This window comes from Elgaria multicarinata, chromosome 5, assembly GCF_023053635.1.
Source record: "Elgaria multicarinata webbii isolate HBS135686 ecotype San Diego chromosome 5, rElgMul1.1.pri, whole genome shotgun sequence".
Classification (NCBI taxonomy): domain Eukaryota; kingdom Metazoa; phylum Chordata; class Lepidosauria; order Squamata; family Anguidae; genus Elgaria; species Elgaria multicarinata.
Window position 1 is genome coordinate 139,616,582 of NC_086175.1, and position 21,549 is coordinate 139,638,130.

A 21,549-nucleotide genomic window follows, 5' to 3' on the forward strand; every position below is an offset into this window, starting at 1 on the left:
GATACTTGGCTCAGCAATCCTACAAACGAAAAAGATCTTGGAATTGTTGTAGATCGCAAGCTGAATATGAGCCAAAAGTGCGATATGGCTGCAAGAAAGGCCAATGCTATTTTGGGCTGCATTAATAGAAGTATAGATTCCAAATCACGTGAGGTACTGGTTCCCCTCTATTCGGCCCTGGTTAGGCCTCATCTAGAGTATTGCGTCCAGTTCTGGGCTCCACAATTCAGGAAGGACACAGACAAGCTGGAGCGTGTTCAGAGGAGGGCAACCAGGATGATCAGGGGTCTGGAAACAAAGCCCTATGAAGAGAAACTGAAAGAACTGGGCAGGTTTAGCCTGGAGAAGAGAAGATTGAGGGGAGACATGATAGCATGTCTCTTCAAATACTTGAAAGGTTGTCACATAGAGGAGGGCCAGGATCTCTTCTCGATCCTCCCAGAGTGCAAGACACGGAATAACGGGCTCAAGTTAAAGGAAGCCAGATCCAGCTGGACATCAGGAAAAACTTCCTGACTGTTAGAACAGTATGACAATGGAACCAGTTCCCTAGGGAGGTGGTGGGCTCTCCCACACTAGAGGCCTTCAAGAGGCAGCTGGACAACCATCTGTCAGGGATGCTTTAGGTTGGATTCCTGCATTGAGTAGGGGGTTGGCTACATGGCCTTAGAGGCACCTTCCAACTCTACTATTCTATGATTCTCTTGATTCTACTTAAGAGGCCAACTGTGGAAGGTGGCTGAAGAGACTCAGACAAACAGGTAAGCCGGAACATCCCACGCGCTGCGCAGGGCTCCTACAGCAGGTCACAAAATCATCACTGTTTGTGATCCGGACTCGGACGGACAGACTCATGGTTTCTGGCTCCCTTTCTGCCTCTTCTTTAATTGCCTTTTCCGTTTTGTCTGCCCTTGGGGCCGGCAGGTCAGCCCGCTAATGAGCTCTGAACGCTTGTTCGCTGATTCTGAAATCTTCTTTGCCAGGTGGCTGCAGCTGGTTGACACAGACCCTGGCGGTGCCCTCGTATCCTCCTCTGTTTTCAGGCTCATCGGGGAAAGGAAAAGCACATCTGTGTTTGGGAAATGTTTACTCCAAAGGGTTGCCTTGAACTGGCAGCGGTTGTTGCATGCAGCTGTGTGCTGACCTCTGGCGTACATCTGCAGGAAGAGCTCCTTCCAAAGGGCGCGCTCCGGGTGCTCTGTTAAATCCTCCGGCGCTGCTAACTTATATCAGGACAGACAGTTCTGCTGACTCTGACTGGCAGCAGCTCTGCAGGGTCTCGGGAGGAGGAGGGGTTTTCCCATGACCACCTGACCCTTCTAACTGGAGAGGTTGGCAGGGACTGAACCCAGAATGTTGATTCTCTTTTTTTTTAATTAACTGAGGACATTTTGTATAGTTTGTTTTTAAATAGTTTAACTGTGGATGTTATGAGTTTTAAAAGTCCACGTTGCAAACTGCTTCGAGATGTCTTTTTAGATATAGCCAGGCGGTCTATAAATGGATTAAATAAATATGACGAGACCACATTACGCCAGTCCTTTTCCAGCTTCATTGGCTGCCAGTCCAGGTCCGGCCCGATTCAAAGTGCTGGTATTGACATTCAAAGCCCTAAACGGCTTGGGGCCAGGCTATCTGAAGGAACGCCTCCTCTCGTATGTACTGCCCGGACCCTAAGGTCATCCTCAGGGGTCCTTCTCCGTGAGCCCCTGCCAAAGGAAGTGAGGCAGGTGGCTACCAGGAGCAGGGCCTTCTCTGCTGTGGCACCCCGGCTGTGGAATGAGCTCCCTAAGGAGGTTCACTTGGCACCTACACTATATGCCAGGTGAAGACCTTTTTATTCTCCCAGCATTTTAACAGTCTATAAATAAATTTTAACTCGGTGTTTTAAATTTGTAATTTTGCATTGCTGCTGTTTTTATCTGGTTGAGCTTTTATATGGTATTTTATATTATGGTTTTATACTGTTGTTTTATACTTTGAATGTTTTTAATTTTTGTGAACCGCCCAGAGAGCTCCAGCTATTGGGCGGTATAGAAATGTAATAAATAAATAAATAAAATAAATAATAAGTAAATCTTCGCATTTCATCTTTTTAGAAGCAGTCTGACCTGACCACGGGGATTCTCAAAACGTTGCCCTGCTGCTCACCTCAAGCCCAACTCCTGTTTGCATTTGCAATGGCTCCTTGCACAAATCCAGCAGTGATCGGATGTGGAATTTGCACAAGTTCCCCTCCCCCAAATTTGCACAACTTCTCTCCATAGATTAACACAGGCCTTTAGGTCTGCAGGGGAAATTTGCGTAAATTCGAACTGGGGAAAGTTGCACAAATCAACCCGGAGCGCACGTCCGGGAATTTGCAAAGATTCTCAGCGGACACATGCTCACATTAAGGGCTTCGAAGAGGGGTCCATTTGCATGTTTTGCAAGCAAAAAAGAAAGTCTCATACGTCTCTAATGGGGGCTGGCGCTTAAGCGGAGCTGCGCCCTGGGACCTATTTTCAACATCATCCTCGGAAGCTGGTGGTGCAGAGAGATACAGACCACAGCATCTCCTGCTAAAAAAGGATCTCAGCTGCAGGGGTGGGCAAGAGACCCCTGAGCCCCCGACAGGGCCGGTGCCAGACTATTTTGTGCCCTAGGCAGGTGAGCTGCTTTCACCCACCCACCCCCACCCCAGCGTACCTGGGTGCAAGGCGCCATCTCGCCTGCCCAGCCGAAGTGAAGCCAGGACGCTGGGGTGGGGGCGGCTTTGTAACGGCGCGCCCAGCTGGAAGCCACTCTGGGAGAGTGAATTCCAGGCACGCCGTTCTGAAGCCCCCCCCCCAGCGTTCTGGCTTCGCTTCGGCACCCACCCAGCTGAAGCGAAGCCAGGACGCTGGGGCAGGCGGGCAGCTTCGGAATGGCGTGCCCAGAAGCCTCCCTCAGAGCCGCTGTGGGAGAGCGGTTTCCGGGTGCGGCGTTCGGCGCCCCCCTTAACTTGGTGCTCTAGGCAGCCGCCTGAGTGGCCTCTATGGTAGCACCGGCCCTGGCCCCCGACACCCTGCCCACTCAGAGTTGCCCATTCTGGACTAGGTGGAACTGCCGTCTGGCCCAGTATAATAAGGCAGAGCCATTTTTCCGGTGAGCATGGCTTCCCCCCACCACTGAGTATTCCCAACCAGCCCACCTACTGAAACGGAAGGCCCCATGAGCAGCGGATGCGGCTTCCAGGAAGGCCGGATCACTAAGGCCCCATCCAAACCCTTGGCGGTTCTCACCCATCCGTGATTCAGGGGCACACTCACCGACGGGTCAAACGCGACGCTGGTGATGCTGCCGTTGGCGCTGTCCAACGTCTGCATGTTCTCCAGCCAGCCTGAAGACAGCCAAAAAAGAACGCCCAGGATGAGTCCACCCGCCGGCTCTTCCAGGGAGAACCAAAGCAACAGCAATGACAAACTACACCACTCTGAAGAAGCAATCGCGGCACATTCCGAAGAGAGAAAGTACTGCAGGAACTGCCGAATGTCCAATAAAAAAAGGTCCAGTGAATGTTAGATAATGAAAAGTAGGGTGTCGCCATTTCTTAAGAACATAAGAGGCGCCCTGATGCTGGATCAGACCGAGGGTCCATTAGTCCAGCACTCTGTTCCCACAGGGGCCAACCAGCCGTCAGCCAGGGACCAACAAGGGAGGACCTGGTGCAACAGCACCCTCCCACCCATGTTCCCCAGCAACTGGTGCACACAGGCTTTCTGCCTTGAATACTGGAGGTAGCACCTAGCCATCAGGACTAGTAGCCATGGATAGCCTTCTCCTCCTCCAGGAATTTATCCAGCCCCCTTTTGACGCCATCCAAATGGGTGGCCATCACTACATCTTGTGGTAGTGAGTTCCATAGTTTAACTGCGCGCTGTGTGAAGAAGTCCTTCCTTTGATCTGTCTTGAGTGGTCTCAGTTTCCCTCTTTGTGCAAGGTGCAGCAGTGGCTCTAAGCGGGAGGGTGGCCATCCACGCGGCCTGCAGTGGCACTGATGAAGAAGGGGAGCCTGTCACAGCAGCCTCCACCACATGGTCACTCCCCCCTTCCTTGCGTGTCCCACTTGCTTGAGGAGGGAGGTGAATGATGGGGCCCAGGAAGGAATGGGGCAGGAGGAGGCACGGCAGCAGCCACATCTCCCACTGGCTCATACTATGAAAGGTTCAGGTCGGTTGTCTGGGGGGGGGGGGCACCCTACTGTGAGTCAATGGGGCTAAAGTAAGATTCTGTCCCCAATGGGAGGAAGCGACTTGCTGAACTTACGAGGGCTTCTGGAGCTGTGTTCAGAGGAGGGCAGCCAGGATGATCAGGGGTCTGGAAACAAAGCCCTATGAGGAGAGACTGAAAGAACTGGGCATGTTTAGCCTGGAGAAGAGAAGACGGAGGAGAGACATGAGAGCACTCTTCAAATACTTAAAAGGTTGTCACACAGAGGAGGGCCAGGATCTCTTCTCGATCCTCCCAGAGTGCAGGACACGGAATAACGGGCTCAAGTTAAAGGAAGCCAGATTCCGGCTGGACATCAGGAAAAACTTCCTGACAGTTAGAGCAGTACGACAATGGAATCAGTTACCTAGGGAGGTTGTGGGCTCTCCCACACTTGAGGCCTTCAAGAGGCAGCTGGACAACCATCTGTCAGGGATGCTTTAGGGTGGATTCCTGCATTGAGCAGGGGGGTTGGACTCGATGGCCTTGTAGGTCCCTTCCAGCTCTACTATTCTATGATTCTAGATCCGAGAGGGACCAGGAGCTCCCAATGGCCTGCTTTCTCCACCCCGCCACCATCACATCCTTCCCTGTTGCTCCTTTCTGCAGATTATTCCTGCATTAGCACCTTCTGAATTGTCAACAGGCTCATCGCTGAGGCATCCATCCAAAAATACCTCACAGGCAGAGCTTTCCAGAGCTCAGGCAACTTTTTAAACATTCAAAATTATTTTTAGGCTGCCCTTAAGGGTAAGGAAATAACAAATCCTGTCCAATGGAAAGAATTATAGGACCAGTTCAGATGTAGCAATACGCCGGAATATTGTGAACAAGGCAGCATGCTGGTGCACCCCGGCCAGTTGCTGTAGGGTGACCCTATGAAAAGGAAAACAGGGCTCCTGTATCATTAACACTTGCATAGAAAAGGGAATTTCAGCAGGCTCTCCATATGTACAAAGGACCCCTGCTGAAATTCCCTTTTCAATACAACTGTTAAAGATACAGGAGCCCTGTATCTTTAGGGGATTTAGATTGAGGGGAGACATGATAGCACTCTTCAAATACTTGAAAGGTTGTCACACAGAGGAGGGCCAGGATCTCTTCTCGATCCTCCCAGAGTGCAGGACACGGAATAATGGGCTCAAGTTACAGGAAGCCAGATTCCAGCTGGACATCAGGAAGAACTTCCTGACTGTTAGAGCAGTACGACAATGGAATCAGTTACCTAGGGAGGTGGTGGGCTCTCCCACACTCGAGGCCTTCAAGAGGCAGCTGGACAACCATCTGTCAGGGCTGCTTTAAGGTGGATTCCTGCATTGAGCAGGGGGTTGGACTCAATGGCCTTGTAGGCCCCTTCCAACTCTGCTATTCTATGATTCTATGATTCCTCCTTTTCATATGGTCACCCTACCTGGTTGCTCCCACTGCAAGAAGGCTAAACAAACCACGGACCTTCTGCCCCTGAGTTGCTTACTATGATATTCAAGCCAGGAACTTTGGCTTGTCTGTCCTCTGTCATAAGTCTGTCAAGTCAGGGTAGAGACACCCCTGAGTTCCCAGTTTGCATGTCATGGTAAAATAGTGATGGACAGGAGGTCCGTGGTTTGTTTAGCCACTCCGGCTTGCCACAGAAGCAGTTGGGCCGTGTGTACCAGCAAGCAACTCATAACCCATAAGGCAGGGTTCCCTTGGATAACGCAGAACACGCCAGGAACCCTGCATTATCATTACTTGCAAACTCGCCCATAGTTACGGTGCAAATAAATTTATCAATCACATTCTGCATGAATATAATCTAACCCTTTATTTCCAGAATTTATGCAGCTTGTGCAAAATTGTCTATTTTTTTGTAATATATATAATATTTATTCTCAGGTTCTCAGGGCCCTAGGGAATAGTTTAGAAGATTATGACAGACTTCTCCTAGTGAAACTAAGCAGGGTGGCTGCCTTGATAACGCTGGATTGCCCCCGTTTTTGTTTCTGTTTTTAAAAAATAAAGCTGTGCTTTTGCTGCTCCGGGGTGGCAGCGGGGAATCCCGATGCAGGAGGTAGTGCAGGCTTTTTGACTTGCTGGGCCTGCCTTCTCCTCTTTGCCTGGCTTCCTGCGACCAACAGGACCCAGGAACGCCAGGCAGAAGAGCTGTCCCCGACTTTTCCAAAGCGCCTCTTAGTCTATTTGCTCTGCAGTGGCAGTGAATCAACACAGCGCCGATTCACAGCCACCATTATTATTATTATTATTATTATTATTATTATTAATTGCATTTTTATACCGCCCAACAGGCGAAGCTCCCTGGGCGGTTCACAAAAACTAAAACCATTCAAAGTATAAAACAAACAGTATAAAAACATGTTATAAAATACACATTAAAACCAAAAACATACCATACATGATTAAAACATCTTTAAAACCTTAAAACATCTTTAAAACATTCTAAAATTCCACTGGATAGGCCTGCCGGAATAGATCAGTCTTTATTGCTTTTTTAAATTCTAAAAGACTGTCAAGTTGACAAATCTCTCTCATCATTTCTTCTCCTAATTCCTTTCTCCTCTTATCTGTTCCCTATGGCTCGCTCCAACTTCATCTCTCCCAACTTAGTTCCTATTCGGTGTCTCCCCCCTTCCCAGCTGCCTTTCTCGTGTTCCTTATGGAACTGTCGCTCTATTGCTTCCAAGGCCCCTGTCATCCAGGACTTGTTTTTCTCCAGATCTCTTCACCTCCTTGCTCTTACCAAAACCTGGCTTCCTGCCCATGATACCGCCATCTCGGCTGCCCTCTCTCTTGGAGGACTCTCTTTCTCTCACTCGAGTCGCCCAGAGGGTCGAGGTGGTGGTGTGGGTCTTTTATTATCGAGTTTGTGCCAGTTCCAGCCTCTTTCCATTCCACCTTCACACTGTTTCTCCTCCTTTGAGGCACATGTGGTGAGACTCTTCGCTCCGCTGCGACTGCGGGTTGCAGTTCTGTACCGCCCCCCTGGCTCATCCTCTAAATTTCTCTCTGATCTCGACTCGTGGCTGTCCTTTCTCCTCTCTGACAACTCTCCTACTCTGATCTTGGGTGACTTCAATATCCACGTGGATGACCCTCACGATGCTGCAGCTCTACGATTTCGCTCCTTAGCTTCCTCTTACGATCTTAAGCTCTGGTCTGAAGCACCCACACATTCCCTTGGACACTGTCTGGATCTTGTCCTCACTCGGAACTGCTCTGTCCTGGACTTTTCTATTGCTGACTTTCCTCTGTCAGATCATCATCTAGTCTCTTTCAATATTACTCACAATCCCCCTCCTTCACGTCCCACTTCACGCCCTTGTCGTGACCTGCATTCTATCAACTATGAGGCTTTTTCTCAGTCTCTAGCCTCCTCTCTTCCTTCTGTCTTCACAGCCGTCTCCTTGGACTCAGCCGTCTCCTCCTTCAACTCCTCCTTATCTTCAACTCTTGATAATCTTGCTCCATCTACAACTCGGATAGTTCGCCCCTCTCAACCCCAACCGTGGCTCACCTCTTTCCTCCGCTACCTTCGCTCTTGTTCCCGGGCAGCCGAACGCCTGTGGCGTAAGACCAGGGACTGGGCGGACTTTGTCCATTACAAATTTGTTCTCTCCTCTTTCTCTTCTGCCATTTCACTGGCCAAACAGCAGCACTAGTCAACGTTGATCCAGTCAAATGCTAGGCACCCTTAGCGGCTCTTCGCGTCCTTCAATTCTCTTCTGAAGCCTAATCCACCATCTCTCCCCGCCTCTCTGTCTGCCAATGACTTTGCCTCTTTCTTCAATGCTAAAATCCAAACTATTCGCTCCGATCTGGCCAGCTCTGCTCCGCTTCCAGCTCCTGTTCCTCACCTGTCAGTTCCTCCTGCAACTCTCTCGGCGTTCCCTTCGGTCTCAGCTGATGAACTGTCTAAAATACTGCGCTCGTCGAAGCCTTCCACTTGTTCCCGTGATCCGATTCCCTCTCGCGTCTTTATTAATCTTATCCCCACTAACCTCCCGTCCTTGCTCCACATCATTAATTCTTCTCTGTCCTCTGGTTCATTTCCTTCTGCTTTTAAACATGCTACAGTCTCTCCCATTCTCAAAAAACCCACTCTTGATCGACTATCTCTGTCTAACTACCGACCTGTCTCTCTGTTGCCTCTTGTCTCAAAGATCCTGGAACGTGTGGCCTACTCTCGTTGTCTTGACTTTCTCTCTAGTAACTCTGCTCTGGATCCCTTTCAATCTGGATTCCGTCCTTTGCATTCCACTGAAACAGCCCTTACCAAGATCACCAATGATCTTCTTACTGCCAAGTCTAAAGGCCATTATTCTGTTCTTATTCTCCTTGATCTAACTGCAGCCTTTGACACGGTTGATCACGATCTTCTCTTAGATTCCCTCCATGACCTTGGACTCTGTGGCTCTGTCTATAACTGGTTCGCCTCCTATCTAGAGGGTCGCTCTTTCAGCGTGTCGGCTAACGGCAGCTCGTCCTCCTCTTTTCCCCTTTCAGTAGGGGTTCCGCAAGGCTCGGTGCTTGGCCCGTTGTTGTTTTCTTTATACATGCTGCCCTTGGGTAAGCTTATTCAATCTCATGGCCTCCAATATCACCTGTATGCCGATGATACACAATTATATCTTTCATCTCCGGAACTTTCTCCTGATGTTCACGATCGTATCTCGGCATGTCTTTCAGATATCTCAGCCTGGCTGCTTCATCGTCGTTTGAAACTTAATATGGCAAAAACTGAACTACTTGTTTTTCCTCCTAAACCTTCTCCTCACCTCTCATTCTCTCTTACTGTCAACGATGTCACGCTTACTCCGGTCAAGGAAGCTCGTAGTCTTGGCTTTATATTTGATTCCTCGCTCTCCTTTATTCCTCATATCAAGGCAGTAGCTAAATCCTGTCGTTTCTTCCTGTATAATATTGCCAGGATTCGACCATTTTTGTCTGTCTCTTCTGCCAAGACTCTCGTTCACGCACTGGTTATCTCTCGGTTGGACTACTGCAACCTTCTTCTCTCTGGCCTTCCTTCGTCTCACATCAGTCCGCTGGTTCACCACTCTGCCGCTAAGATCATCTTCTTGGCCCGCCGCTCTGACCATGTCACTCCACTTTTAAAATCTCTTCAATGGCTTCCAATTCACTCCAGAATCCAATATAAACTTCTCCTGTTGACCTTCAAAGCTTTGCACGGCCTAGCTCCTGCCTATCTCTCCTCTCTCATCTCACACTATTGCCCCGCTCGTGCTCTCCGCTCCTCTGACGCCATGCTTCTCGCCTGCCCAAGGACCTCTACTTCCCTTACTCGGCTTCGTCCTTTTTCTTCTGCTGCCCCTTACGCCTGGAACGCTCTTCCAGAACACTTGAGAACTACAAACTCAATCACAGCTTTTAAAACTCAGCTAAAAACTTTTCTGTTCCCTATAGCTTTTAAATATTGAGTTTGTTCTGACTCTATACTGTTTAGCTTCACCCTACCCAGTGCCTGTTTACACTTCCCTGTGCCTGTTTGCATTCTCTTGCCCTCCTTACTGTTTACTACAACTTTATTAGATTGTAAGCCTATGCAGCAGGGTCTTGCTATTTACTGTGTAATCTGTACAGCACCATGTACATTGATGGTGCTATATAAATAAATAATAATAATAATAATAATAATAATAATAATAATAATAATAATAGAATTTCCTCCGGCACGCCATTCCACAGTCTGGGAGCAGCAGAGGAAAAGGTCCTCTGGGTAACAGTTGTTAATCTAGTTTGTACTAGATGAAGTAGATTCTTCCCACAGGACCTGAGTGTGCGGGGCGGATTGTACGGGAGAAGCCGATCCCGCAGGTAGCCTGGACCCAAACCATGTAGGGTTTTAAAGGTAATAACTAACACTTTGTACTTCGCCTGGAAACTAATCGGCGACCATGGGGCAAAGACGACACTTAGACAGGCCCAAGTTGTTTTATGCTAAGTCAGATTTATTTACTCATTTTATAAATTTATATCCCACCCTTTCTGGAAAAAGAAACATTTCTAGGGCATCTTACAAAGACACACACACACACACACACACACACAGATGCTTCTTTGGCTGAAGAAATTTTTGCTTCTATCTATGACAAGACTCCGTGTTTTTTTCTTTTTTCTTTTTAAAGATGGAATGTTTAGCAAGAGCTTATCTAACATTGTGCAAACCAACACACGTTCAGACAGCTTTTTCCTATCGTTTTGGATAAACTTGTTTGCTTTAAAACAGAAGCTAATATTTAGGCTTGTGTGGTAATTTCTGCAGAATCCGGGATCTGGAGCAGAGAAGACGGATTGCAAAAGCAAACATCGAGCCTGTAGGAGTGTTTAGGCTATATTAAGAGCCAGCGACTGAAAGAACTGGGTGTGTTTAGCCTGGAGAAGAGAAGATGGAGGGGAGACATGAGAGCACTCTTCAAATACTTAAAAGGTTGTCACACAGAGGAGGGCCAGGATCTCTTCTCGATCCTCCCAGAGTGTAGGACACGGAATAACGGGCTCAAGATAAAGGAAGCCAGATTCCAGCTGGACATCAGGAAAAACTTCCTGACTGTTAGAGCAGTACAACAATGGAATCAGTTGCCTGGTGAGGTTGTGGGCTCTCCCACATTAGAGGCCTTCAAGAGGCAGCTGGACTACCATCTGTCAGGGATGCTTTAGGGTGGATTCCTGCATTGAGCAGGGGGTTGGACTCGATGGCCTTGTAGGCCCCTTCCAACTCTGCTATTCTATGATTCTATGAAAGTAAAGGTAGCTATGCTTGGATGGAATTTCCAGCCCCCTGGGTTGCTAGATCCTTGCAAAACTACGTGCTAAAGACAGTATCCAAGTTTACATGAGTGCTAACGTAAACTATTTAGATGTCTCAGGATAAGGGTCTCTAGCCCACACCAATAGTTGTAGCTGGCACAATGAGATTTCCCAGAAAACCCATCCTGCCAGCTAATGCTATTGCCATTGCCTTTATGGGAGAGCAATTTGGGCCTAATCTACACCAAGCAGGATATTGCACTATGAAAGCAGTATACAAAAGGCATGAGCCACACTACCGCTTTATAGCGGTGCTGAAGTGCACTGACAATTGTTGGGGCCCACATTGACACATATACCATAGACAGCTTTCATAGGAAAGGAAGTGAGGCAGGTGGCTACTAGGAGGAGGGCCTTCTCTGCTGTGGCACCCCGGTTGTGGAATGAGCTCCCCAGAGAGGTCCGCCTGGCGCCTACACTGTACTCCTTTCATCACCTTTTTATTCTCTCAGTATTTTAACACTTAATTTTAACTTAAATTTAAATGTTACTGTTCTAACTCTGTATTTTAATATTATATCAATTTTGCTGCGTGGTTTTTATCCTGGTTGTGCTTTTGGTACAGCATTTTGTATTTGTGCTTTTAACCTGTTGGTTGTTTTATTATGGTTTTAATTTTTGTGAACCGCCCAGAGAGCTTCAGCTATTGGGCAGTATAAAAATGTAATAAATAAATAAATAAATAAATATACCGCCATATTCTGGCTTGGTGTGGCTCCTGCCTTTTCTATACCGCTTTCATACCGCTTTCATAGTGCAATATTATCCTGCTTGGTGTACATGATGCCATAATTTACATTCGTGCTTGTGCCAACTTGGATGCTACCCTTAATGTTTGAAAAAATCATGAAAGGTAGAAACACGTTTTTAAAAAATTGCTAGTTGACATATTATTTTAGAATCCAAATTTATACGAAATTCTGCAACTGTAAGTTCACATTAAAAGAAAGAAAGAAAGAAAGAGCAATCCTCAGTAGAGGACAGATATGGGAGAAAAACACACCATATTTCTTCGATTGTAAGACGCCATCGATTGTAAGATGAACACTAATTTCAGTACCACCCACAGAAAAAAAACCCCTAAGACATACCCGCGATTCTAAGACGCACCCTGTTTTTAGAGATGTTTATATGGGGAAAAAAGTGTGTCTTAGAATCGAAGAAATATGATACAACCAAGGCCAAAACTCTGCAATAAGAGCAGCAATACATCTGATGAGTGTTGGGGCAGTGAGTTACCACTTGTCGCAGGTGGCTGGCAGGGCCCCCCAGCGACCGGACCCACTCAAAACCTGCTTCTGTTGTTAGTCAGTCCCGGAAGAGGGCAGGTGATGCCCATGCCTTCAACTCACCTCCAACCACGTTCCAGAGTCTGATCAGCCTGTCCGTCCCACCTGTGGCCAGCATGCTGGAATTTGGACTGAACCTGATGGCGTTGATCTCGGAGACGTGGGCTTCCTGGAGTGGGGGGAAGAGGACAAAGGAAGAGAACAGACACAAGTTCAGCTCCTGAAGCCAACACTGTAGTTCTGCAGGTGTGGATAATGATCCTAAACCCATCTTTCTGCCAGAAACACTTTCCTTTGGGATGAGGATACGGGATTATTATTATTATTATTATTATTATTATTATTATTATTAATTAATTAATTAATTAATTTATATAGCACCATCAATGTACATGGTGCTGCACTTCCTGCACAAGCCTGGCTTTCTGGCTTAACCGCCGTGGTTAAAGCCATGGTTTAAGGTGTCTTCTGAATGGGGCCGATTATTCTATGACACCCTGGAGAGCTGCTGACAGTCAGGGTCGACAGTACTGAGTTAGATGGACTAATGGTCTGACTCCTAGGTTCCTATGGAATTAAGATGGTTATGAAGGATACAGTTTTATTTGCATTTTGTTTAGAGGTGTTCTGTGTCTACTGTGAAGTGAGGGAAAGGGGCGGACCGTGTCACTATCTGTACTCACATGTACTACAGAGGTAAGTGAGATATTATAAAAACTTTTTAATATACTGATAAGTTACACTAGTTCCCAAAGTTCAGGTATACTTCCACTGTAAAGCTGTATACTATATTATTAAAAAAGCACTGACAAGTACTCAAAGACCATTTAGAAAACACTCAAAGATCAAAAACACTTAAAAATCAAAACACTTGAAGACCATACGCATTTTGACCCAACAGAGGTCTTCTTCAGTGGTCACATGAACTATATATTCACATGAAAAAGCTAAGAATTATTTTCAAATTGCCATTGCCACTAGATGTCACAGTCACTTGCCTTTTGGAATGGATAGAGTGGGCTACTATATTTTAGCTAGTATCCAAAATTTGGAATGAGGCTGCATGTCCCAACTGCTAATATGGTATATTAGCAGTGGTAATATGGTAATATGGTAATATGGTAAACAGCTTATTTGGCAGGTACATTTACACCTGGGAATAGAGGTGAAAAACTGTAAAAAATAATAATGGGGTTCAGTGGCATTGAAATACAGAAAGAACAGTCCATGATAATTCAATTGGAGCTGAAATGTTTCCAAATTCATTGATTTCAAATCCGAATGACAAAATCTGGAATATTACATCATTAGTTTCCTAGGTGCATATCCAAAATAAAACAAGGGTAGCGACAGGCATCTTTGACTTACCTGTATGTCACTCACGGTGGATGGGAGGCAGGCAGCCACGCAACAGGGAATACTGCAGTACCTGTCCGTCGACATGTTACTGATGGAGTTCCCACGTTTCAGCATGAAACTAACCAAAGCAGGTGAAAGCTCTACGGTGAAGTTTCGGCCCAGCATAGATACAAGAGCCTCGGCCACTGCAAATGCGCTTCATGCTTGCACACTTCTCTGTATGCTCCACTTCCCTCCCTCCGATTCACCGTAATTAGAACTTGCTGCGACTTCCAAATCAGGTAAAGGATGGTTTCTGTAAACCGTAGTTTGCTTCGAAACCAGCACTGGAAACCCAATTCATAAGAACGTAAGAAAAGCCATGCTGGATCAGACCAAGAGTCCAGCATGCTCTGTTCACACAGTGGCCAACCAGCTGTCAATGGGAAACACACAGGAAGGGCATGAAGGTAACAGCCCCCTCCCACCTGTATTCCCCAGCCACTGGTGTACATAGGCATATTACCTGCCAAAGGAAGTGAGGCAGGTGGCTACCAAGAACAGGGCCTTCTCTGCTGTGGCACCCCGGCTGTGGAATGAGCTCCCTAAGGAGGTTCGCTTGGCACCTACACTGTATGCCTTTAGACGCCAGGTGAAAACCTTTTTATTCTCCCAGCATTTTAACAGTCTATAACTAAATTTTAACTTGGTGTTTTAAATTTGTAATTTTGCATTGCTGCTGTTTTTATCTGGTTGAGCTTTTATATTGTATTTTATATTATGGTTTTATATTGTTGTTTTATACTTTGAATGTTTTTAATTTTTGTGAACCGCCCAGAGAGCTCTGGCTATTGGGCGATATAGAAATGTAATTAATTAATATAAATAAATAAATAAATAAATAGATAGATAGATAAATAGATAGATAGATAGATAGATACTGGAGGTGGCACATAGCCATCAGGGATAGTAGCCATTGATAGCGTTCTCCTCTAGGAGTTTATCTAACTCTGTTTTAAAGCCATCCAAATTGGTGGCTGTCTCTAGGTCTTGTGGCAGTGAGTTCCATAATTTAACTACGCGCTGTGTGAAGAAGGACTTCCTTTTATCTGTCCTGGATCTCCCACCAATCAGCTTCATGGGAAATGACCCCATTGGATTCCAGTATTATGGGAGAGGGAGAAAAATGTCTCCCTCTCCATATTCTCCACACCAGGCATAATTTTGTACACCTCTATCGTGTCTCCCCTTAGCCTCCTTTTTTCCAAGCGAAATAATCCCAGCTGTTGTAACCTTCCCTAGCAGCAGAGACGCTCCAGCCCCTTAATCATTTTAGTTGCCCTTTTTTTGCAACTAAATTGTGATTTCCCATTTCGGTTTGGATGGCTTATGATAACCTTATTTGGCCTGGGTCAGATGTTATGGCAAAGTATAACGTCTGTGGATTGGGAAATGATTTGGCTTCAGATGCAGAGTGCTGCAGCTTCTCCTTGGTGGACTGGAGAAAGCGAGTTAAAGGTTCAATATTCCTGCATGGGTGAAAATTATGCAAACTTTTGAATAAATCCATTGTTTTAAGATTTGGGAGGGAGGAAAAAAGTAACTCCTACTTACATTTAATTATACATCCTGCTCCCATAACTCCTGCTTACAATTAATTTTTAACGATTTCTGTTAATTCCAAGGTGGCCACTTTGCTGGATCCCAAAACAAATAGGTAGGAGCCAGACAGATAACACTTTTTGTCACGACGAGGCGTTCTGTGGAATTCTAAAGCTGATCCAATAAAAGGCTATGTTATCTCAACTTTCTGTAGTATTTCAAGGACATTCCAGACCCGCCTAACGCTGATCACAGACAAGCTGAGCAATCAACTTACTCAAGCAAACCCTTGAAAACATCCACGTATCTGGTGAGGGTCATGGAGGTGGCAGAAGCGGATCTAAGGAAATAGAAACCACATGCACAGTTACAAGATGGGGGATACTTGGCTCAGCAATACTACAAACGAGAAGGATCTTGGAATTGCTGTAGATCGCAAGCTGAATATGAGCCAACAGTGCGATAGGGCTGCAAGAAAGGCAAATGCTATTTTGGGCTGCATTAATAGAAGTATAGCTTCCAAATCACGTGAGGTACTGGTTCCTCTCTATTCGGCCCTGGTTAGGCCTCATCTAGAGTATTGCGTCCAGTTCTGGGCTCCACAATTCAAGAAGGACGCAGACAAGCTGGAGCGTGTTCAGAGGAGGGCAACCAGGATGATCAGGGGTCTGGAAACAAAGCCCTATGAAGAGAGACTGAAAGAACTCGGCAGATTTATTTATTTATTTATTTATTTATTTAATTACATTTATATACCGCCCCACAGCCGAAGCTCTCTGGGCGGTTTACAACAATTAAAAATAGTAAACATTAAAAGTATACAAAATTTTAAAAAAACATAAAAACAGTATAAAACAACAGTAAACAACAGTTTAGCCTGGAGAAGAGAAGATGGAGGGGAGACATGATAGCACTCTTCAAATACTTCAAAGGTTGTCTCACAGAGGAGGGCCAGGATCTCTTCTCGATCCTCCCAGAGTGCAGGACACGGAATAACGGGCTCAAGTTAAAGGAAGCCAGATTCCAGCTGGACATCAGGAAAAACTTCCTGACTGTTAGAGCAGTACGACAATGGAATCAGTTGCCTGGTGAGGTTGTGGGCTCTCCCACACTAGAGGCCTTCAAGAGGCAGCTGGACAACCATCTGTCAGGGATGCTTTAGGGTGGATTCCTGCATTGAGCAGGGGGTTGGACTCGATGGCCTTGTAGGCCCCTACCAACTCTGTTATTCTATGATTCTAAACGAAAAGCTAAATGGAAAAAAAATGATGACAGGAAGAATGGGACATAGAAAGGGAGGGACCCTGATGGAGAGCAGTGGGGGGCTCGGGGGACTGGGCTAAGGTCAGCGTTGGCAGATTAGGAAGCTCACAGGTTTCTTCTGCTTCTAAAGCTTACAGCTTACCGAAAGGGTCTTCTCAACAGCTTCTCGCCATTCTCTGCTTCAGGGACGTCCTGGGTAGCCATCTTCTGTTTATCCAACTTCTCTTCTTTTGGTTCTCTGATTTAGAGAAAACATGTCGCGAATCAGAAAGTATAGTAGCAGGTTCTCTGAAAAACCACGCAAACATATTTTTGCATGAAATATCCTTTCATGCTTTAGGGTAGATTCCTGCATTGAGCTGGGGGTTGGACTCGATGGCCTTGTAGGCCCCTTCCAACTCTGCTATTCTATGATTCTATGATATCGGTCAAGTAGCCATTGATCCTTGGTCCAGTGGAGGCTGTCACTGGGACAATAAATCCGCTCCAGGTTTCAGGCAGAACCAACCAGAACTCTAGAGGAAAGTACCTTGGATAGCTCCTTTAGAGTTCTGACTGCTTCTTACTGAAACCCAGGGAGCGGAGTGCAGGGGTGTGTACAGCAGATTACAGCTAGAAACGGGCAAATAAGTCCAGGGCTCCATTTCATTTTCACCCATAAGACCTTTCCATCCCAATTCCGCATTAATTTGTGTCGTTATAAAACCTCCCCAAAATTCCTCTTTCCTCTTCTCCTGGGCATTTAACAGCATTGAACGCTAAGTTTGTTTTTTAACGGACCCCAGGATTGTTGTTTTAAATGGATGCTGCTGTTTTTCTACTGTCGTTTTTATGTCTCTGATGGTTTTTAAATTTCGTATATTTTTAATGTTTACTGTTTTAAGCTTTTGTGAACCGCCCAGAGAGCTTCGGCTGTGGGGCGGTATATAAATGCAAATAAATAAATAAATAAATGGCAGGTAAGTACATATTTAAATCTGCATTTCTAGAAACGTACCCTTAAATATGTACTTCTGTCGAAACCTGCATTTCCAAATGTTGTTCGTAACAATTATTCGGGCTAAGAACTGGGTCAGAAGATTCAGGAAGTGAGAATGCCGGGTGAATAACAAAAGTTCTGATCCCTACATTATTCCAGGTGCTCTGGATTGGGCCAGTTTGTGTCAGAATCAGCAAAGAGGGATTCCTCAGCTACCTCTAATCACAGGGAAAGGGAGCCGTATTGTAGGGTTCCACCCAGAGAGACGCTGCAAACCCCTCACCTTAGACCAGCCTTCCTCAACCTGGGGCGCTCCAGATGTGTTGGACTGCATCTCCCAGAATGCCCCAGCCAGCTGGCTGGGGCATTCTGGGAGATGCAGTCCAACACATCTGGAGCGCCCCAGGTTGAGGAAGGCTGCCTTAGAGAGATCAGCAGTTGCCACTCAGAGGATTTGGGACATTTTAGGTCTTAGCAAAGGTGGCGCACGCTCAGCCCTGAGTAGCATGTTATATGCACACTGGCAGCTGCCTTGCTATCTCCCCGTGGGTCCCTAATTAGCCAACAGCGCCGAGGACACAATAATCAAAGCCTCAATTAACTCAAGGCTCTTCTGCTGCTCCCTTTGCCCTAATCAGGCTCCCCGGAGGAATCTGGTTTAGAGACAAACATTTCTGGGGAAGGGCCAAGACCTTGCTTCAGTTTGCCCTTGGCTTCTGCTCAAACAGGTGGAAGAGGAAGGAAAACGGACTTACGCCTTAACGCGGACCACCGTCTTGGTGGCCTTCTTCAGCTCCTTGGACAGCCTGGTTTGCTTTGCCCTACAAGGAGAGAGAGAAGAACTCTGGGCGATTGGGTGAGAGATTTCACTTCCATTCATCATTCGGAGGAGGAGGAGGAGGAGGAGGAGGAGGAGGAGGAGGAGGAGGAGAAGAAGAAGAAGAAGAAGAAGAAGAAGAAGAAGAAGAAGAAGAAGAAGAAGAAGAAGAAGAAGAAGAAGAAGAATTAGAAGGAGGAGGAGGAGGAAGAGAAGGAGAAGGAGGAGGAGGAGGAGGAGGAGAAGGAGAAGGAGAAGTAGTAGTAGTAGTAGAAGAAGAAGAAGAAGAAAAAGAAGAAGAAGAAGAAGAAGAAGAAGAAGAAGAAGAAGAAGAAGAAGAAGAAGAAGAAGAAGAAGAATTTCTTACCCACCTTTCACTCTGGATCGAGGCAGGGAACAACATGAAGTACAACAATATAATATGTAAGACTGGTTAAAAGAGCATATAAAACAGAAACAATATTTAAATAACAATCACAACGTTTTAAAATTCTTAGGCTTAAAATTCATCTGGGTAGGCCTGCTGGAAGAGACTGGTCTTTACAGCTTTCTTAAATTCTGGAAGACTGTTAAGTTGACGCATCTCCTCCGGCAGGCCCTTCCACAGTCTGGGGGCGGCAGAAGAGACGGTCCTCTGGGCAACAGTTGCCAGCCTAGTTGTGGCTGACTGGAGTAAACCCTTCCCAGAGGACCTGAGTGTGTGGGGCGGTTTGTCGGGAGAAGGCGATCATTGGCGGAGCACAGGCATTGCACTGGAAGCTCCCAGGTTCAACTCCCAGCATCTTCAGGTAGGGCTGGGGAAAAATCCACCTCAAACCCTGGAGAGCCACAACTGCCAGTCAGTGCAGACCAGGGAGAGCAACGCGATGCCCGCGGGCACCACTGGGCCCATGGTCGCCTCCCCTGCACCCGTGATAACCTGGGATTATTTAATGAAACAGAATCCCAGGAGGTCAGGAGCATTTCAAAGTGAATCGCAGGCCTCTAGCTGTCCACCACCTTCATTGGGCTCGCATGTGGACCCAGCCACCCAGGTTCACTTCCTTGCCCGTTTCAGGCGCTCCGTCTGCACCCCACCCGCTCCCGTGTCATGGATTTGAAACTCTACAAGGTTTCCAGCTTTTCCCAAACTTCCCTGGAGCTCCCAGGCTCAGGCCTGGGGTTCCTGTTTGGGCCCGGCAGACCACCCACCTCTCAATCCTCTCGTTCTCGATCTCAGCGGCCTCCACCTTCTGCCGCATGAGCTGCTTGAGCACCTCCAGGCCCCGCTCGGCCTCCTGGCGGAATTCCCCGTCTTGCCGGCGGTAGACCTCACGCAAAGCGTCGTAGCCTTCCTTTACGGCGGCGTTCTGGCAGCTCCGCTCCTCCACCCGGCCCTGCAACCAGCGATGTTTGGCCTCTAGATCGGAGACTTGCCCACGCAGGGAGGCCAACCTGAAGACGATCAAAGCGGGCAATGAATCTCCTCCAGCCATCCTTTCTTTCAAACAGGCCACGTCTTTCATTAACCGCACTGACAAGCACCCCGAACTGGGGCTTGGAATCTGCATTGCAGGGGATGACTCTTGTGGTGGCATCTAAGGTTGCCAGAGTCCATGGGGCCAGGGACCATAGGGCTGAGCCTGGCCAGCAGGTCAGGGAGTGGAGCACAGCGGGGGCAGTGGAGGGCACTTGGCCGGACAGGGAAACGGCCTGTGTGCGCCTGAGGTGTATACCTTGATGCACACGAACGGTGGAGCACACAACGAAAACTCACAAGCCAAGCCAAACCGGGGGTGGGGGGGAAGCCCACCCACTTGCCTCTGTCTCTTCACCCTGATAATTTTGTTCCTTTTCCCCAAGAACCCCATGGAGGAGGCAGATTTTATGTTGAACCTGAGACCAGGCAACTCTTAGCTCCATCCACAGTACTCTGCTCCTTAGTCTTTAGCATCGGGGCAGGCAGTCGACATCTTGGGGCCCGTGGGCACACTTGTCTTTTTCCCAGGCCTGAGAGCGCATTTATCCCGTGGTCAGTTGGGCCTGTGCGCATTTACTTTGGGGATTCTGTCTTTTCCTGCTCCCCTGTTGGGATTCCGTCTTTTCCTGCCCCATCCCCACTGGGATTCTGTCTAGCAGCCATCCAGAGAGAAGGAGCTGAGGGTTGACTTTCTGCTCTGGGGCAGCTCCACCACTGCAGAGGATGGTGTTGCAACCACCACCAGTTCCACAGGGGTCAGGTCATACCAAGGACCAATGAGGGTCCACCAGGTCCTACAAAGCTGCCGACTCCATCTTGCCTCCTCAGTCTGAGCAATGGGTTGGCGCAGCGCAAGCTGAGCCCTCGGGCAGCTCATCCCCACCGTCAAACTATCAGCTGGCACGACCCTTGGTTATCATCAGCGCTTGAATGCTAGGCCCCGAAAAGAGAGCGTCCACCCTAGGCCTGACGCGTAAGACGGCCACCGCCACCGCCACTAAAGAAAAGGCCATCGTGGGAAGACGTTGTGAAGCACACCCAGCTGCACAGAGGCACTTTTACCTGCCCCGTTGCTCCTCCAGAGCGGCATCTTTCGCTTTAAGCAGAATGTTCCATTCATATACCCTGTACGCCAGCTGCAAGGAAGAGAAAGAGAGCGGTTCCCTGGTCATTTTGTGTACAGCTTATCTTGCAAAGAAGATTGTAGAATGTAAATAAATAGTTCTGGAAAGATTGAAGGCATCAGGGCAAAAACAACAAAACTTGAAACTTAGTTAGCATCAAACTTAAGGATACCTTTTTAGCTGATTAATAATAATAATAATAATAATAATAATAATAATAACAACAACAACAACAACAACAACAACAACAACAATAATAATAATTTGTTACCCGCCTGTCCCTCTGGATCGAGGCGGGGTACAACACAAATGAAGACACCATAAAATACATATAATTGATTAAAACATTTAAAACAAATATGTTATTAAAAGGCATCTTAAAATTCAACTGGGTAGGCCTTCCGGAAGAGATCAGTCTTTATGGCTTTCTTAAATTCCAGAAGACTGCTAAGTTGATGAATAAATGCTATAAGTACACCATCAGACTCACGATTTGCATTAAAAGCAGGTTGTGGTGTTAATATATCCAGGTTCCTTTTGCCTCATCATCTCCTTGACTCCCTGGACCGCAGCTGTACAGCCCCCAAAACCCCTCTAAGACCCTACAGAACCGTGCTGGATCA

General features: G+C 47.1%; 1 protein-coding gene across 1 annotated transcript in view; it reads right to left on the minus strand.

Annotated features, from left to right (window-relative positions):
- The window catches only part of ATG16L2 (autophagy related 16 like 2), an 83,386-nt gene that overhangs the window by 19,382 nt on the left and 42,455 nt on the right, over positions 1-21,549 (minus strand). The window contains 8 exon segments of the mRNA XM_063127810.1: positions 3,291-3,361; positions 12,408-12,513; positions 13,713-13,821; positions 15,562-15,624; positions 16,690-16,785; positions 18,282-18,347; positions 19,535-19,777; positions 20,865-20,938. Of these exon segments, the coding sequence (XP_062983880.1) occupies positions 3,291-3,361; positions 12,408-12,513; positions 13,713-13,821; positions 15,562-15,624; positions 16,690-16,785; positions 18,282-18,347; positions 19,535-19,777; positions 20,865-20,938 (828 nt within the window).